This window comes from Ctenocephalides felis, unplaced genomic scaffold (assembly GCF_003426905.1).
Source record: "Ctenocephalides felis isolate EL2017-DRISC unplaced genomic scaffold, ASM342690v1 CF-g0.4_SCAFFOLD_01886, whole genome shotgun sequence".
Taxonomy (NCBI): domain Eukaryota; kingdom Metazoa; phylum Arthropoda; class Insecta; order Siphonaptera; family Pulicidae; genus Ctenocephalides; species Ctenocephalides felis.
In genome coordinates, this window is record NW_020538040.1 from 183,198,529 (window position 1) to 183,219,579 (window position 21,051).

Genomic DNA, 21,051 nt, shown 5'->3' on the forward strand with positions numbered 1-21,051 from the left:
ATTAATAACTAAAACTTTCAGATTTTTTTTTATGAATTTGGAAGCTTTTGAGCTCCTGGGAGCAAGGAAATTCGAAAACATCCATATTAAGGACCACCCAATATATATATATATATATATATATATATATATATATATATATATATATATATATATATATATATATATATATATATATATATATATTTATAAATTCGCCGGGAGAAGATGCAATATCTTACATATTAATAAATCGACGAATTCTCAGAGCCGATGAATGAATCGTCAGCGCGATGATAATAATAATATTATTATTTTTTGCAAGAACTTGATTTTTCGGTAAAAGAAATTCGCTTAAGATTAATTCAAACTATAGAAACCAATACAAAACAATGCTATAAGGATATATCATCATGAAAAAGTTTTCTTAACCCTCAATTTTGAATCAAATACTTTTGAAAGACGTTTTGCCGAAGGTTGCTTTATAAAGCTATAAATAAAGGAAAAAAATAAATGACAGCAATTACTTTTGGTGGGTCCACATAATATTCTTTGATCATATTTTAAACATGATTGCAAACTGAATAAAAGAGTTACAATTTTATTTTTTACCATTCCTTGTTCCTGAACATTAGTAAAATCAGTTCACATCATCAGCTTCTCATAGTTCTTACTTTTGATGTTACAACTAATAATTGCTTGATTTCAAATATAGTGATAAAGTTTGGTGTTTTGGACGTATGATTTTAATAAAACTGTAATTGCTTAATTACTCACATATTTAATTGGTGCCTAAATTAACTTATATATAGTATCTTAAATTTTCAAAAATTAATTCGTTCTAGTACATGACTAGTAATTGGCAACAGAGGATCAGGTAACAGAAAATGAACGTTTCTATCTGCCACTTTTATTCGATAAGTTCAAGTAAAAGTATATTACGTTGGCAATGTGGCATTCGTATGATGACACTTTTGGCCTGTTCTCAATAAAACAATTAGTATTATATAGATATATAGATGAATCTAAAATACGGTCAGATGAAGAAGTGCGAATGCGAACACAAGATACGAATCTATTTTCGATGGACGGCTATTTTGACAAACGCTAATATATTTGCTAGCGAAAGAATTTGGCGCCTAAATTTACAACCAAATTATAAAGTTGTGTAATGACTCGAGTGAATCGAGACAATGTTTATCATATTTTCTATTAGTCATACTTTTAAACTTATGTAATAAATGGATATTGATATTCTGCGTAATAGGTAATTGATTTAATAGCGACCATAATAAGGGGTTCAATACTATTTCCTATTCAATACTACTTCTGTACTACTTAAATTTTTTTGTTATATTTTGGTGTTTTGTAGTTAATTTTTTTAATATCTGTACCTATTATCAGCAAATTTTTGGTATTTCTTAGCATGTCTAAATTGGATGCCAATTCAGTGATTGGACGTCCGGGTCTGCTCATAGTTAAATTAAATAAATTGAATTTATGAAATTTGTTTTAAGTTTTTTGTTTGTGTTGTTCTTTGTATGAGTTGCTAATGACACATATTTAGTGTCGAAACGTACTAAATAAATAACTGTAATTTTTTATCTAAGTTTTAAATTCAATGAATTAGTTGCTTTATTATTAAATGAATTTCCGATATTTTAATAATTGTGATTATTTTTAATTTTCTGATCGAGTTTCTTTTTGCCAGAAAATTCGATTTGCTACTTTTAATATTTTTCCATTTTAAGTAATTCCGAATCGTTTGAAACCAAAATTGTAATAAGTATATATATACAAGCCGTAAATTTATTTAGCAGATAATTGTACATTTTTTGTATCACATAGACATCATATATGATAAATTGATGTCTCGATCTTAGATTTGACTCAAGTTATATCCATAAATAAGCTGCAATCAATAACTGCCATTTTATTGATTTATTGAAATCAAGTTGATCAATTTCAAATAGAAATCTAATTCTTGAGAGACCAATTAAAATTGGTGATTCATAATACGTTCATTAGATTAGATTAATAAGAGTTCATTATTAGAAACTTGTTCGACATGAGTATTGTATTTGGCAAGTTTATCTAACTTTTCGGATGCATAAATAAATGTTTTTATAGCTGTATCAAATTTAGTTCTCTCTACGTTTGAAATATTTCATTTGTCATGTGATTTGCCGGTGGCGGTCCGCGTGCGTACGATTACAGTAAAGGAATAATTATGTATATATATATATATATATATATATATATATATATATATATATATATATAGGTTGTCAAATATCTCCCTTCCGCTCTTTTGCTCTTGGTGTATAATACAAAAAGGCGGAAGGGAGATATTTGACAACCTTATATATATTATATTAGGGTGGTCCTTATGAATATTTTCGAATTTCTTTGCTCCCAGGGGCTCAAATGCTTCCAAATTGATCTTGGTTCTTCTTCCTAAGTAAATACTTATTTTATAGAATATATTAAATTTGTTATGTATTTTTTTTATTTATGATCAAAATAAGCAAATACAATGTAATTCTCAAAATTTTGAATCACTTGTCGCAAACTTATAAAATTATAAAAAAATGGAATTTTACCCATGTTATTTCCATAAGTAACTTTGGTTGGAGTGCGGACTATCTTAAAGTTAATAATAAAAGCTAAAACTTTCAGATAATTATTTTTTATCATTTAGGAAGCACTTTAGCCCCTGGGAGCAAAATATATCGAAAATATCTATATTAGAAAAAAATATTTCACGTTGTTTGGAAATTGTGAGCTTCGAACTTAGAGCTTTGGTGAAATTACGACCCATTTTTGGTTATTGTAGTTGATTTTTATTAATTTTCTTGAATTAAACTTTGGAATCATAACCGTGAATAAATTACAATTGCCCGCCCCAAGTTTTTAAAAATTGAGACTTTATGTTGAACTATTAATTTGATTTTTTTAAATCGGTAGACTTTGAAATGCCCTTCTCTAATAAAGAAAAAAATGCACTAAAGTGAGTTGGTAAGTTTCATAAAGATAATTATGATTGTAAAATGGTAAAATACTTGAAAATTTTATTATTAAAAAATTTAGAGTAAAAAATTAAAAAAATCCTGTTTCGACTTGATGGGATACCATGTGTGTGTATATACAAGTAAATACTAAATACTTTTAATATATTTTTTGTAGTTTTTAAAAGTTTATTATTCATGCAAAAAGTATAAAAAGATTGTCGTGTACACTAGGAATTTAGTGTTTCATTGCAGATTTTGGAAATAAATAATTCGGATCTCTGAAACCTTGTAAATATTTGAAAACCCTACTGGTTATATCTTATATGACTATAAAAACTTTACTGAAAACCCCATACCTAACGAAAGAACAAAAATAATATTTTTTCACTAGGTTTTTACTTTTTTTTTTGGATTGGTGTAGCACTTCTTAGAAAAAAATATGAAATTGTTGTAAAATTTGACTTTCTGCTTTATTGAGTTTTTTTTCTGAAATTTGGTCGAAGGAACTATAGCTCGAAAGTGATTTTCGAGCGAGCGACATTTTTAATATAGTTGTATATTTAAATATTCAAATATTAGATAATACATAAGTATTATATTAAGAAAGCTAAAAAAATATTGTTTTACTAACCTAATGTGGAGGATTTTGTGTCCATAAAATCCATTTCATTTATTTGTACAATTTACTACCACCAGAAAGTGCATTTGACTACTTTTTTAGAAAATTATATCGTTTAGCATTAATTGTTTATGAATTGTCATAAGGATCATATATATATATATATATATATATATATATATAGATTATGTTAGTAAAATTTTTTTTTGCTTTTTTTTGTATAATACCAGAGTGGTATTAGTAATTTTTGTATAATACCAGTATGTTAATGCTTAAATATTTAGAAAAAAAAAATCAAACTAAAAAGTTCGCAGACTTCAAATTCACTTTTGTACTATGGCTACTTCACCTAAGTTTCTTAAACTATAGAGGCCACAACCGCAAAGGCTCAAGGGCTAAAAAATTTTACACGCCCTAATATATAGGCATGTTATGTATATGCATAAAATATATGTATATATGTATATACATATAGTAAGGCGTCCAGGAATTGCTGTAATCTCGGTTATTTTGAACGTGTGAAGCAGTTACCAGCAATTTGTTCATGCTATTTTTCGCCACTTCGCTGAGGTTTGTTGGTTACAAAATTTCACGTTATATATACATATACATTAGATATACATGTGTATATCGTGCTCATCACTTTGAACTTAGTCCGCTCTATTTTTATTTTATCGATAAAACTTACGAGCGTTATCATTTTAAGAGGTTTGGCATAACATGCCTATCAGGCGACTAAAATCTCACTGTTTTATTAATTTTTTGGAGCAGAAGTATAAGTTTTCGATAGATAATCAGATTTGCTAATTTTGTTTTTTTGACGTTTTACGACATTCTGAATCGTTTGACACTAAAATGGACAATGTTAGACAAAATTTGACATTTGGATTTAAGCCATCAACTCTCCTGATAAAAAATGGAAATAACTTAATCATTATTTATAAGAAATTATTTAATAAGTAAATAGTTAAAATTATATAATTATCAATAAAATATTGTGAATTTTATATCGAATGGAAAAACAACTACTGAGTTGTTTTTTTCAATATGCCCTTGTAGTACACAATGTCCCTTTTCGGCCGACTATTGTAAATTCATCAAATTTATTGAATGTCCTTTACTGGACAGTTGTAAATAAGAGATAATAATAATAAAAAAAATATAGGATGAGATGGGTTTGCTCATCTTTACCCAAATCAGTACGATTTCCAATTGATATCTTTCAAACAGTTTTTGAATTTCCTAAATTGGAACAAATAAAAAACGGTTCAGTCGATCGTCGAGCAGAACTAACCAACACGAGTATTTATCAAGCTGCATCAATAAGCTTTTACATTTTTCAAATCAGTGCAGGCGTTTTTGAAAAAACGCCGAAGAAAGATCAAATTTGGGCTCACTTACACACACACACACTACTTTTTCCTAAAAATAATAAAATTAGCAAATCAGGTTTCTAGAGAAAACATGAACTTCTCTTTCAGGAATTCACTAAACAAATAAGTACAATCGTGATGCATCGCATGCTGTTTAAGGCCACACGAAATAATAAATAATAATTTGCATTCCTGTTCGTATATTTCTGTATCATTTACTCGTGCGAAATGTGTTCATTTTCTATGCTGCCAAATCGTGTTAGCAATTATTTTATGTTATAGACAATTATCCTTGAAGTATAATTATTCTCATATCATAGACCTGTACTACTAAGACTTTAAGCTTCTATTATCGAAAATGAACCAAAAATAAAACACCCATGCCAATTAATAATATACGAATGACTAAAACTTGCCACATTACAAGAAATGCTATATCTATTGTCTTTTTATACATCCAATTTTAAGATGTCCAATCTATGATTTAATATTCGAATAAATGATAAATTTAGTGAATTATAAGCTAAGTTGTCGCCATTATTTTAAACAATATAAAATTAATTATATAAAACAAATTTATATAGATTATTTGTTACTACCTCCCTTTTTAAGAAGGCTGTCCAATAGTTGTCTTTTCTTTTTGAGATAAAATTTTTACTTTTCACACTTGTAAAGTGTGATACTATTTCCCCTTGAAAACGTATTTGGTTGTTTATTTTCAAGTGAAATCGTATATCGCTACTGCTTGACATCAGGTTGTACGTAGCACGGGATTCGAACTCGAAATCCTGTTTTTGCGTGGTTTTCACAAATTGCTCCACGGATTCTCATAACATTAATATAATTAAATAAAATGTTTATTTATAAAAACTTTTATATTATTTAGACGATTTTTTAAATAAATTATTATATGTTTTTGAATTGGATGTCTCAAATTTTAGTGCACTAGATTTTGCATGTCTGCAGCATAAGTTCCTAAACTTTTTCTGTCGTAGACACTTTACAACGTTTTTCGCTTTTAGATAAAATATACTAGTCTGATATGAATATTTTGTAAGTTTCTAAATGTACTGAAAATTGATATTAAAAATTTAAAGTAAAAGCATACGTTAATTCGGCGTATATGTGTTGCAGCAACACCTACAAAAAGCGGTTTTCGAATCAAGTGGAGATCATAGTTAAGTCATATCATAGGTTGATATCATACTGCTTGATACTAAGATGGCCGAGATTGGGTTTCATCCCCACTAGTTTGTGGCTCAATATTTGATAATCAATATAAATATCCGTTAACGTATTATAATAATATTTTTTATGGTGTTTGTGCAATTTGAATCCCGTTGTCAGGTTGCATCACATATTATAAAATTGATAAATGCTTTATAAGCCTGTTACCTACCGAATAGACAATGTCTTGGCAGTGCAAACGGTTTCATCTTTACATCGTAGAATATATAGGACAAAAATATACTCAAATATTATTTATTGCAGCAGAGCAATACAAGTAATTGCCTGCATTTCATTTGTCAACATGTTGCTTAATTCTCAGCAAGGAACGTTATTAATTCTGCTCATGTTTAGTAATTTTATACAATAATTAACTAGCTGTAAGTGGAATTCTGTCTTAAGGCAATTAGGGCATCGTGCCTTAAGGCAAATTGCTGGAACTTCCCGTACCAAAAATTATTATTTTTTTTAAAAACGATTAACATTTTTGAAAAAAATTTACTTCGAAAAAATAAGATTTTTGAGAAACTATAAATTGGACAAAAAATTACTTTTTTTTGAAAAAAAAAAAATTTTTTTTTTAATTTTTTTAAAAAAAAAAAAATTTTTTTAATTTTTTTTTTTTTGAAAAAAAATGTTTTCTTTTGTTTTGACATATTTTGGAAGATCTGAACTTGTTTTTCAAAGCAATCGTACTGCTTTAACTGCATAGAGACAAAATATAAAGCGCGTAAGCGCGGCGTCGCTGTCTAACGGGTAAACATTGGTACGGAACCCATAGAAAAATAAACAAAATTTAAACTTATTGTTAAAATCTCTATAAAATATCTGAAAATTTGATGTGGATATGTCTAATGATCATTTTTGACCGCCAAATGGCATTTTTTTTTACTTTTTTCGTTAGATCTCCGAAACCGCTAGACCTGCCTTTATGAAAATTTGATCAATTCTTTATCTTGTCAATACAAGTAAAATGTTTTTTGAATTATTAAAATCGGACGCTCCGTTCTCTTAAAACCTGAGTTACCGTTTTCGGCACTTTTTGCCCCGTATCTCCGGAACGGCTAGACCTGCCTTCGCCAAAAACTAATCAGCACGTCTCCTTATCAATACGAATCGAATGTTTTTTGATTTATTCAAATCGGTTGATCCGTGTTCCCGAAATCGTCGACGAAAATTTGTATCCGCACATACATACACACACGCACACACACACACACACACACACACACATACACACACACACACACACACACACATCCATTTTTTCTAAGGTATGCCAAAATGTTCAGAAACCTCTGAAACGTAAAGATATATAAAAATTTTCATTTTCGATTTTTTTGCGATTACTATAACTTACCCTACGGGAAGTTAATAATTAGTAATTTGTATAAATCATTTTATGTTTGGGTAATTAATACATAAACTCATATATTTAGAAAAATACATAAAATTTGGCCAAAAGACAATGGGTCAAGTAACGTTTTTGCTTTTGGATCATAGGTTTAAGAATTAATGCCATTAATTTGTTAATAACCTTCCAAAGAAGGAGTTTTTGATTTCGTCAAATAATCCAACTGTTATTTTTATGCTTCTCGACGATTCAAGACATTTTGAGTTGTTTGGCACTAAAATTGGTGAAGGTATGTGTGCGTTGTAAGTTTTCCCAAAAACGGCAGCAACTAAAATTATCTAATAAAACTCGACAAGGACTCTTATTGATTATTTTTTTGAGACGATCTTTCTTTAGATTTAGCAAAAATGTGCAAAAATTTTCTTCAACTATTCAATCTGATGTCATCATACTTAGACGTCCAATCATTGGATTGGCATTCGATTCAGACATTCTAAGTACTTCCAAAAATTTGCTGATGTTTCATATGAAATAGGTGCAGATATCACGAAGGACAATGTAATTATGTGTGTATGCTAAATCTTAATTTGATCAAGTCGGTTATTTACACGTATCAGGTAATACATGCATGCAACTTGCTTTAACGCAAAGTGCCACTTACACCAAGTTTATTTTATTCGGTAATTTTTGCAAAGAAAATAGGTTCACTTTCGGTTATTTAATATGTAAGAGCGCTTATTCTCGACTATATGATTCATCAGAACAAAGACAAAACATTTGACAATATTCCCCCTTGTCGTCGATGTATCAATCCATCTACAACAAGAAACGATAAACAACGTATCAATAGTCATATTCTAAATTAAACTCGTAAATTCGAAAATTTCTCTCCGATTTGTCACCGAAGTCGTCTTACGTTCGTCTTCGGCAGCAAACAGCTGAAATGACGCATAGAGGCGCTGATGTGTGATATATTATTTTGGCATCAATTTATTTATAGTACACCTTGAGTCGTAGGTACTGATTTTGACAGACAGTGATCTGATCGGCCTAGTTTAAGTGATTCATTTCACATTTCATTATTTTCATCTAGGGAGGCATTGTACTCATCAGCGAGGAGACAACCGATAGGCTGATGCCGAAATTCGATGCCGACATGCCCGAGGAGATGTGCAGGCGGGTGCACTCCATCGGGGAAGGGACTCTCGAACAGCTGGAGGATCTACTTCATTTGGTAGCCACTAAACAGGTTATTAATTTAATTAATTGATTTATTTATTTAAATATTTATTTATTTATTTCTTCCATCTTCAAGCTTTCAATAGATGACGATAAACGTTATTACAACAAGGCTCTCATATTTTAGTAAACTGTTAAATAAATATTAAGAGCAACATAAAGGTTGTACTAGTGGTGTATGGCATCGTGCCCTAAGGCAAATTGCTGGAACTTCTCGTACCGTAACGAAATGTTTGAGGAATATTAAATGTTTTCAAATAGATTCTTATAAATATTGTAACATTGTCTAATATTTATAAGAATTATATAAACTGAATTGCAAAGTTCAAATTATTTATTTAAAGTATATAAGTAAGCTTTAAAACTTTAGCCAGAATAAATCTGAATTATTTTTGATATACAAAAAAAAATTAATTTTGAAATAAAAAAAAATCCAAGAGCAATTGCTTTGTCAACACAACTAGAATTTTTTTGAATAATTCAAATCGGATGCTTAATTCTCTCAAAAACTGCATTTTTTGCACATGGACCTGCCTTTGCCAAAAACTAATCACCACTTTTCGTAATCATTACCAATTGAATGTTTTTTGAATCATTCATATCGGATACTCCGTTCTCTCAAAAACTCGATTTCTATTTTCTGCACTATTTGCTTCGTATCTCCATAACGGCTGGACCTGCCTTTGCCAAAAACTAATCAGCACATCTCCCTATCAATAGGAATCGACTGTTTTTTGAACCATTTAAATCGGTTGATCCGTGCGCCCGAAAACGTAGATTAAAAATTGTATCCATACACACACATACACATCTATTTTTTATGAGGTATGCAAATATGTTCAGAAACCTCTGAAACTTTATTTCCGATTTTTGGCCCATTACTAAAACTTACTCTACGGGAAGTTAATAATTTCATTTGAATGAAATTAATTTGTTGATTGTAATTCTAATTACAATTTTATTTAAGATATTTTTTATTTATATATTTTCAAGATTTTTAAGAAATTATTAAAATAATGCTACAAATTTGATATTTTTGGGAAATATGACACGGGATGACTTCTTATACAGGAGAATCATCTGGCAATTCCAATATTTTGAATCATCTAGATTAAACATTTTTGTAAAAAAGTTTTATACTAATTTTGTCTCTATTTTTATTTATCACTTCCGATTTGCTAATTTTATGTTATCTCGACGTTTCAAATTATTTTGTATCATTTCATGCTAACATTGGAAAAAATATATTGTATGTATGTGTGCTATATTTGGACTTTTCGTCGACGTTTTTTTTAAAAACAGGCTGCACTAATTTCAAAAATTTAAAGGTCACTTGATGAAACTCGTGTTGATTAGTTTTGAGCGGCAATCGGGCGAGACGTTTCTTTATAATTAGTCGTCTGCGTTTTTGACAAAGATCCTGAACCGATTTTGTAAATTTGAAAACCGTTCGAAAGATATTAGTTGGGAATTCATTTGTGAAAAATGGTTTTGTTTGTGTTTTTAATGAAACTTAACACGCGATGGAGTTCATGGTCTAATTCTTACAGAATGACACTTATCCTAGTTAAATATTTTTCAAGAAACAATGAATTAAATCTATTTTAATGGCTATCAAGTTATTCTTGAATATATATAAATAAATTAATTTCACTGTACCTTAAGGATTACTCAAGTAATCCTTGTAGTAGAGCGATTAAGAAGTTCATTTACCTATAATTAGAACGTTCTTTTTTTAACTTGAATTTTGTTAAACCTTTGTACCGTCATCAGATGCCACATATTTTTTTTGAATCGCATACGTACACACACACACACACACACATATATATATATATATATATATATATATATATATATATATATATAATAAGCGCACTTCTCATGTTTTCATATGAATTGCTGAGAATTATTTTTAGTTTGTATGAATATTTTACAAATTTAAAGTAGGAACTGATCTACGAACAGGTGCATTATATAAACACTATTTCGATTTTAGAATGTTTCGTGTAGTATAACTAGAGTTATTATTTTAAATTAATTTATTTTCACTTGCTCAAAAATCCTGAAATAACTGACGCTATTTATGCGTTTGTGTTATGAAAATTACAATAGTACTAATGTTAATTGAGATAACATATTAACTTTTACCGTAAATTTTCCTATTTCATTAACAAATTTTAAAAGCCTATGGTTTTTATATAATTTTTGGTTTCGTCTATAAATTAGCTTTCTTACATATGTAATTTAAAATAAACAGTAAATAATAATGTTTTGTATGCCAGATTGAGCTCTTCGATATTGAGGTGATTTGATTCGATATTTGATATTTTTTTGGAGCAATGTATCTTTTATCCTGTATCCTTTATATTTGTAAAGTCCATTAAGTGCCAATAGTTTTGAAATCGAATTAAACGAAAGCAAAATTTAAGTGGTAGAAATAACTAAAATTGTTGCCAAATCAGTTCAAGGATTACTTTAAAATACGTAATGTTTTGTTAATATGTTGATATTCTCGTACCATATGTTATGTGTCACGAACTAATGAGCATTTGTTTGACATTATTATTTAAGTGCGAAATTTAGGCTATTTGAAAGGGCAATAAAATATAGTAAATATATACATTTAGATGTTGTTCAAATAATTGGTACATACGTATAGAATTGTTCGTTTTTTGCTTTTTTATATTTATTATTTAACCTGATATCAATTTTTATTGGAAAATATATATCGAAAACATTTTCCAAATAAAAATTGCACATTTTGGGCACTGCGGTGTAAAATGGCAATGGGTAATCTCTCATACTATTCTTCCCTTAATTGAGGCAAAGTTTAATTCAACTCATGGACCTAGGGCAGTGATACCCATAATTATTTTATTCTTATATTGGGTTTATCCATCTAACAGAATCATCAACCTACTTTGCTCATATTCTTTTTATTCATTCGGAAAGTAATTTATTATTATTAATGTATTTTATGCTTAATGAATGTGTGTGTGTGTAGATACAACGATTTCGGGAAGACGATCAACCGATTTGAATAATTCAAAAAACATTTGATTCCCATTAATAAAGAGACGTGCTGATTAGTTTTTCGATAAGGCAGCTCCACCCGTTTCGAAGATACGGGGAAAAAGTGCCAAAAATGGTAATTCAGTTTTTGAGAGATCGGAGCGTCCGATTTCGAAAACTGAAAAAGCATTTTACTTGTATTGACTAAATGAAGAAATGATCAAATTTTTGGGAAGGCAGATTTAGCGGCTTCGAAGATCGTGTAAAAGGTCCAAAAAATGGCATTTGGTGGTCATAAATGATCATTAATCATATGCACATTTAATTATGAGATATTTTAATAAGTATAAATTTTGTTTACATTTCTATGGGTTCTTTTCTTTATCCGTTTCTTTTCTAAAACAGCCACGCAGCACGATTGCTTTGAAAAAAGTTTAGAATTTTCAAAAAAAATTAAAACCTAAAAAAAAATCAAATTTTTCAAGTCATTTCTTTCAAAAATTTGGAAATTTTCAGAAATCTCATTTTTTCAAAGTTTTCAAAGAATTTTAATATTCGATACGGGAAGTTCCAGCAATTTGCCTGAAGACACGATGCCATACTCCACTAGTTTTACTCGTTTTTTCAGTATGAAACTAATAAGGTACGTACCATTTTACAATCCTGATTAAAATGTGTGAACTTTCAATGGAACATAAGGCACTTTGGAATGTCGAAAGTTTGAAAATTTTAAATTCATAGTTTAACAAATAGTCACGTTTGTGAATGTGGTATTAAAAATGTTCATGGTTTCGGTTCCAAAGTTTAAATAAACAATAATAATAGAAATTTACTACAATAAGCGAACACTGGTCATAGTTTGACCAAAGCCTTTGGTTGCAGGTACATGAAAGCTCTTTGCATAGGATAATCTTTTATTCTATTTTTTTCATGATAGCTACAATCAATGCTATCCCCCCATTTTGGCTTGACGTTGATTTCTGGTACACCCTGTATTATAGATTTTCCGTAACGTTCACAATTGCACGTAATACATACAGTAAGTCAGTTGTGTGATACATCGTCATGTGTTACGGCATTTCGCCCGCACTCTGCCGCCGCCGTCGTCCCAAAAATAACTTCTCATAACAGTCCCAGAACAAAATACACATTGGCTTCGACTATTCGTAGAGAAGTATTTTGATATGTTTATATTCGATGGAAGAACTAACAAACGCCGCGTGTAAAAATAATCACTAAACGGGAATTTAAAACACCAACCGATTTGAAATTTCGCGAATTTTGCACGTCGTCGAATTAAAATATTTACCATTTGGTTATCGACCTAGTTATGTGCAGTCGTTAATTTCAATGGACTGATTTATTCGTGTTTGGCCCTTAATGCCGAGATTTGTATAATTATGCGATTCTTAACCGAAGCCCAGAGAAACTTTTCAAATGTTTACAGTCCGATTTATAAATCGAGTTTAAAGATAAACATCGGATGTGTTTTCTACCTTGTGGAAATGTAGTGTTTACGCATACTGGCTGAATGTAGTATTAAAAACAAAATATTTGCTCGTCATAACATAAAATTTTCATCTATAACTGTTACAGCTTAAATTCTTGTAATCGTTTACTCTATTTTGCAATTATATTACTGAAACATTTTTAGTAAACATCCAGTTTAACAAGAATTTGCGATTTGGTTTTATTTACTTGATTCCGTAAACCAATGGACAAAAATATTTGCACATCTATCTTAAAATATTGGGCCAGTAGGTTCCTGGTTCGATATCCATCATGGCCGGATATCAAACTTTTGTGACATCGGTTTTCACTTAAAACCATAAATGGAAATATGTTTACTAGTAAAAATAATAGCAATTTTTAGACATTGATGCATCAACTTGAAAATCATCAGTAATAGAGAATTCCTAATAATAAAATATTTTAATATACATGGTTATTTATTAAAAATCATGTAGTTAAATAGTAATAAATTTGCAACATTAGCTGACAAATGTCTTGAAGTAAAGAATATTAAAAATTTATGATTCTATCAGACCTTACCAGAAAAATTGTAGTATACTATCGGATTCCAATTATATTCTTACATGCAATATAAGTCTCTTATTGTCTTTTCCTAATTGGCCTCTTAATTGTACAATTATCAATAATTTTCTCTATTTTTTAACTTCTCGTAAGGGTAAGTTATAGTAATCGCATAAAATCAAAAATGAAATTTTTTATATATATTTACGTTTCAAAGGTTTGTGAACATTTTGGCATACCTTAAAAAAAATGGATGTATGTGTGTGTGTGTGTGCGGATACCAATTTCTGTCGGCGATTTTGCAACCACGGATCAACCGATTTGAATGATTCAAAAAACGTTCGATTCTTACTGATACAGAGACTTGCTGATTAGTTTTTGGCTATTTGCTTTGATATATCGACTCCAAATCAGCTATGTAGCGCAATTGCTCAAAAAAATGTTCAAAACTGTAATCAAAATACAAAAAAAAAATTAAAATATAAAAAAATCAAATTTTTCAAAAAAGTTAATTTTTTTCAAAAATTTCAAAATTTCTGAAAACCTATTTTTTTCAGTTTTTTTTTTAATAAATTTAATTTTCGGTACGTTCCGTCCGTACGTACGTACTGAAGATCTAGCAATTAGCCTTAAGGCACGATGCCATGCCCCACTAGTTTTTAACAGTAATCAGAACTGTTGGAGTCCTGCGAGTTGTTGGCTGACTTCTTAAACGGCGTGGCTTCATCAATGGCAACCCAAACGGTTGTCCTAAATCTATGTGAGGAATTTATTATTAAAATTTCTATTGATGCAGCAATATCAGGCAAGGGATGTTTGCATTGCTTTCTTATATTTCCAAGTAAAACCGATGTCGCTACTGCTTGACATCAGACTGTCGAAATGAGTATCGTTCATACCTCTCATTTCATATCAAAGAAAAATGTATATTTAACTAGTGAAGACTGTAATTTGATAACTTACTTGATTTGTATGATTACACGTGATTCAATTATTCATTTCAGCGAAGTACAATGAAATCTCAAGTGATTTACTGTCGAGAATTGCGATATCAATATAATTATTCTTCGCGTTATTTCTGTTGGCGTGCGTGACCATTCTATATAATCAGGTCAGCTCTAAAATTACTTTTCACGAATACAAAAATACACGAAAATAAAATTTGTCTTGGAATTCAAAAGGAACAACACATATTTCTTGTTACTTGCAAGATCTCTCAAGAAAAAATACTTTGATGCGCTGCAGAGATCCAAAATGTAAATGAAACATACACTACTAATTATATGCTATATATAAGACTAATACGTGGATTTAAAAAAAAAAACAACTGACCTTAGAAAGATTTGAACCCTTAGAAAGAATAATGCTGATTCTTGAGATTTTATTGAGTTATCAGATTTTCTGATCCAAAAGGTTAGAGTCAATAATAAATTAAATGTAATAACATAATTAAAATTATTCTGGATCATTTATAAAATAATATCAATAATTATAATATGTTCTCATCACTTTTATATAAATATCTTTAATTTTTTATTCTTATTTAAAATGCCTTTTTATTGTTTCTTAGTAAATATAAGGGCATCATATCTGTCTTGAATTTAGGTGGGTTGTCTTACTTTTGAAAAAAGTTATTTTTCTGTAAAGGATCTATTTTAGTCTTTAATCTGGACAATTCTTTTAGTTGCCTTTTTAAAATACAAGACTACCATAATTTATTAAATTTTAAATTATTGTATCTGTTGTTATTTTGAGTAATGTCTTGATATGCTTTTAAAATAATGAGTAAGTAATAGTAACATATTTACGAATAAAAATAAAATCCCTTAAGAAATTAATGATATGTGACCACAGTTCTTGATTATATTTTAAACCAAATTAAATCAAAATGTAAATCTTCTGTGCAAATATGCGTTTGCATTTTTATCAGAAGTCGACGAGGTCATCATTAAGTTTTTTCATTCAATTTTAATTTACAAAAGCTGTTAAATGAATTCTCATACAAAAATTACACTAATTTTCAATTTTAAATTTCATCATGACCCGAGTGTGCAGTGTTTGAGAATTATTATCGTCTGTGAGACTCATATTCTTTTTTAAAAAAAAACTTGATTGTCAATGAAACAGAAACAATACTATCCTAAAATTATCGTCAGGAGAATTTGTCACGAAACTAAAATAACCCGTGCTATTTCAACAACAAATAAAATCTCTCGCGTTAAGAGTTCGCTTTCATTGTCGACATGAAAACTAATACTTTAAAAATAAAATCGAATATATATCATACCTTGTAATCGGTAGCCAAAATTATTTACATAACGTTCGAAAATACAATGCAATCACAGTAAAAACTATTATTATGCCTTACTCAATAAGTGATATATGAATTTGTATCAATATATGGCCCAATACGTCCAAATAACAAATTAACTAACTGCATTTTGCCTAGAGACAAGAACTTCTCCATGTGTATGAATAACGAATAAAAAACGTTACTACATTGCACTTTATTTAATTTTGTACAAATTTTTCCAACATGTACAAGTAGTTAAAATATGTACTCTACAAATCGTTCAAATATTATAATATTATTGAACAAAAAGCGAGCACGAGCTTTGTTCGATAAATATACTAACAAGAGCTTACCATATTATTCAAAGCTTTAATGCTATATGGACCTTGAACTCTATAATCATACAAAGATTCAACAACATCGACAATTTTTTTTTCAATAATTACGAAGAAACGCCCAGTCTTTGCCAAAACTAGTCATCTCAATTTCCAATCTATATCTTTTGAATTTTCACAATCGGTTCAGGATTTGAGTTTCGAGTTATAGTTTATATAGTTTTTGGGAAAACGTTGAGCAAATGCCAAATTTTGTATACATATACACACATACTTTTTCCAAATTTGGTGTCAAGCTATCCAGAATAATTTGAAAAAAAATGTAAAAATCAGATATTTTGGCGCAAATCTACACTTCTCCACCAAAAAGTTAAAACATGTGAAATATGCCCTGAGGAATGTTACCTTTATCTTTATGATTATGAATTGACTTATAAATCATGATGATAGATAAATGAAACAATTTTTCATTTTCAATTTAAAATTCAATATAAATAAGAAAAAAAGTACACACAAACTTTTACTTCTAATAGAGTTTATTCAAATGTCTTTTCGTTAAAAGCTATTAAAATTATAATGAATGGCTACTTATTTTGAAAAGGACAAAAAATCTTTGACTCGAAAATAGTTGTCTCTTTGCCAATTTTTGTTGAGTATACTTTTGGTAAGTGAACGTCTCTATAAGTTGTTAAAATATCTGACAGCTTTGGCGTAAAATTTACGAATAAAATAAAGATTTTAATTTATATTTTTGTTAGCTAGATCGTAAGATACTAAAAATTTCCGGTCGGCCTCAAGGATCAACTTCAAGGCCCTTCAAGGCCACTTGAAGGATATGTTAAAACTTTTAAGGTCATATTTAACCTCGCATTTTCCGAAAGCAGTTTATTTTTTCGCGAAAGGATCCGATTTGCTAATTTTATGTTTTTTCGGCGTTTCAAGTGATTCTGAATCGAATGAGAACAAATTTGGAAAAGTATATGATGTGTGTATGTATGTGAATCGATTTTTGACCTTTCGTCAAAGTTTTCTCAAAAACGGCTGAACCGATTTCAAAAATTTAAAAGCCAATCGATGGATATTATGTTTGTAATTAACAGAAAAGTGTAAAATTCTTCGTTCAGGTTTACGCCTACAATCTTGACCCGATTTTAAGAGTTCAAAAGCTGTTCGAAAGACATTTGGAATCGCGTTCATTAGTTTTTGGTAAAGATCGGCCGGATCATTTCTTCATAATTAAATGTTGATTTTTTTTGACGATTTTGATGAAACTTTGTGTGGCAATAGAGATCGTGGTCTGAAATCACATACTAAAATATTATAGGCCTAGGATAAGTGGTAGAATTAAAAAAAATCATAAACATTTAGAATTTTGCCGCGCGCTTTTGCGATTTTAATCAGAATCTATGCCGAGTCATATGTACATTCTTTATCGTTTTTTTTTTCTTATTTTTTTAAACTATTTTTGTTTTATTATTTTTTTGTAGGAAGCTACAGCTACTCGTCTACACTTTAATAAAAATACATTTTTAAAACACGAAATAGATGAAATGAAATTTGTTTAACCATTTATTTTAATTTATACAATTGCAGATATCTCAAGTATATTGGAAAAACATCAACTGGAAATCGTAATGATTATTTTTAGTGAAAGCAAAAAATATTATTTTCTGAAATCAATTCTTATTAAGGGGCACAACTAGTGTAATCGCTAAAAAAAGGTGATTTTGGGAATTTATATTAAAAAAATACGTTATCAATCATTTAAAAATTTTAAGAATATACTTATATATTTTTAAGAATACATAGTGAAATCTTTGAAGAAAAAAAAATTAAATATTTTTTAAGTTATCGTCGATCTCCAACGGCGCGAAAAACAACGGCCTTCACTGCTGCAGTGATTTCGGCCTTCTACGTGGATAAAATTTAAAAAAAAAATCTCGTTAAACTAGATACGATTGTCTGTAAAATGAACTACGATAAAGAAAAAAAATAAAAAATTGACAAAATGACGGCGTTTTTTAAAAAAAAGTTGAATTTTACCCAAAATTTTGGTCGTTTTTCGACTGCCAAAATTCGATTTTTGATCCGCTCAAAAAATCGATAGTTTATTTCACGGAGAACTATATATAGAACATGTAAAAAATTTGATAGTGATTGGATCATTTGTTTTTGAGTAATCACTGCAGCAATTTCAGAAAATGCTGTTTCGAGAAAAACGCGTTTAAAGATTAAATGATCGTTTTACTATATACTATATATATACTCTTTAAATGGCTGTAACTCAAAAACTATTCAAGATATAGATTTAAAATTTTGATATGTTATTTTTAAAGGTACAACCTATCGAAATATGGAAAAATTGAAAATTCGATTTTTTGAAAATTTCACACTAGTTGTGCCCCTTAAGTTGCATGCAACTTGTCTTAAGGCAAAATGCTCCTCACAACTAGTTACTATAGTTTTGATCAGATGATCTGAAGATAAAATATAACTAGCACCTAATAGTCGTAAAATAAATAATATATATTTAAGAAACATTTTGGTTTGTTTTGACTTGGCATATGTATAAGTGTGTGTATGTAGATCTAGAAAAGTATCGCCATCGTTTAATTAATACTACATTCGTGACCAATAAAGTAAATCAGCCAGAAACTTGTTGTGTGTTATTTTTCTGCCAATTAGCATATGAGATTCTTTTCGTGCATAGATCGAGCCACCTCCGCACACCGTATTTTCGTCGGACGAGGCCGGCGAGGTGATCAGAAAGTTATGTCACTCGAGAGATACCAGGGCGGGCCATTCTACGCTTCCACGACGTGGAATAGGACGAGGACCGCGGCGGACAACTCGCGACGGTTGCGGCGGCGCAAGGTGGAAAAAAGGCGGACGACCAGCGGCGACGTCAGGTGGGTCGGGAGCGGGCAAACGACACGAAACGCGCCGGTCGAGTGATCTCACATATTGTTATTGATAATTAATTACACATTTATTATTCATAGTGAATAGCGGGGGGAAGTTGACAAATATGGAATAATAAAGTTTAAACCATACAAGATTAAGCTGTTCGTTATTACTGGCAATCAGAATCACAAAACTATTCTATCAGTCTGTGTGGTAATTAGCATCACTAATGATCATGATCTGTTCAAACATCTCCTTCGATGAGAATACGAGTTTAGTAGAGCTATGGGGTTACTATTAAGGGGGTATTTTGGTCTAGAGGCAAGAAATTTATGCACTTTTTGAAAGACCATTAAACACCCAAACAACATTTTACTATATTTACTATATTTTTCTATAAATTATTAATTATTGATTTGAAAAAATAAAAAACAAAAATATTTACAAAGTTTTAATTCTAGAAGGTGAGGATTCTCAAAAAATTAGCATACGACCATATCCATAATTTCAACCCTCCAAATAATCTAAAAAAATTGAGTATAGCGATTTATAAGAACTTTTTCTCATCCCCCTTCCATGGTGATACGTGGTGATTTTTGAAATTAGCCCTTTCCTTCCCCCACACAACATCACGTGTATTTTTAGTACCTAGAAAAATTCGTAAAATTTTTGAATTTTTTTGGAACAATTTTAGATTTTTTTAAATTCAGGTGAAAATAAATAGAATCTTACTAGCCCCCCTCCCCTCTCATACATTATATTTAGTAATTCTGTGTCAAAACCCCCCTCATTATCTAAGGTTCACGTGATTAATGGACGCCCCTTAATTTACATTTTTTTTCACAAAATAGCGACACTAACTGAAAGAAAAAATAGTTTTTGATTATATCGAATTTTTTAGAAAATGGTAATAATCGGAATTTGGGGATGAGCGTAAGTGATACTGAAAAAAAGTCTATAAAAAAAGATTCTGTAAAAATTTTGAGTAAATCGGTCCAGTAGAAGTCGTATCAAAAACAACAGTTTCGGAAAAAATGCGTTTAGAATCTTGCGCAGGAAGAAAACTGGAGGATTGTCGTGGTCAAACAGCTATATCTCCGACAATAATTTAAATTCATAATAATTTTCTTGTTCACATATTCTTGAATAGTTAAACTTTGAAAATATGCGAAAAAAAACAAAATCGATTTCTTTAAAATTCTAGACCCTTTAAATCCCGGTTCCTTCGACAATTTTTTCGTTAATTTATTGCACGCTAGGATTTGGGTGTTCATGAAACCTTGAATAGTCTATTACTGTTTTATTTATAATTTTTGCATTAATGGTATGAACTTGTGCAAAACAGATAAATCATCAACTGATTTATTTGGGTTCTCAGATGAAGTGCCATCAGAACAATACTTAGATTTTCTTCTTACTTTTGATCCGTTTTTTATTAACATTTATTTTCGTTGTTGGTTTATTGCCAATCATATCACCTTAAAAAAGAAAATTATTTCTTATTTCATAAGATAATGAATCTTATTTGCTTAAAAACATATCAAACGAATACATTTTTTCAGATTTTATTTTGTTTGAAATTGATTTAATATAAATGTTTAGTTTTGAATTGATTTGTATGTACTTGATAGTTGATATACGTTTCAAGAAAAAACCCTTGAATATAGA

General features: G+C 29.5%; 1 protein-coding gene across 2 annotated transcripts in view; it reads left to right on the top strand.

Moving 5' to 3' along the window:
- LOC113377985 overlaps positions 1-21,051 on the top strand; it is a 58,070-nt gene that overhangs the window by 7,974 nt on the left and 29,045 nt on the right. Inside the window, exons 6-7 of one of the 2 annotated variants that reach the window (XM_026618464.1) lie at positions 8,657-8,812; positions 19,190-19,489. In XM_026618464.1, the coding sequence (XP_026474249.1) occupies positions 8,657-8,812; positions 19,190-19,453 (420 nt within the window). In that variant the 3' untranslated portion in view covers positions 19,454-19,489. Of the gene's footprint in view, positions 1-8,656; positions 8,813-19,189; positions 19,490-21,051 lie in introns of those variants that run through there. The other variant, XM_026618465.1, reaches the window with a different exon arrangement.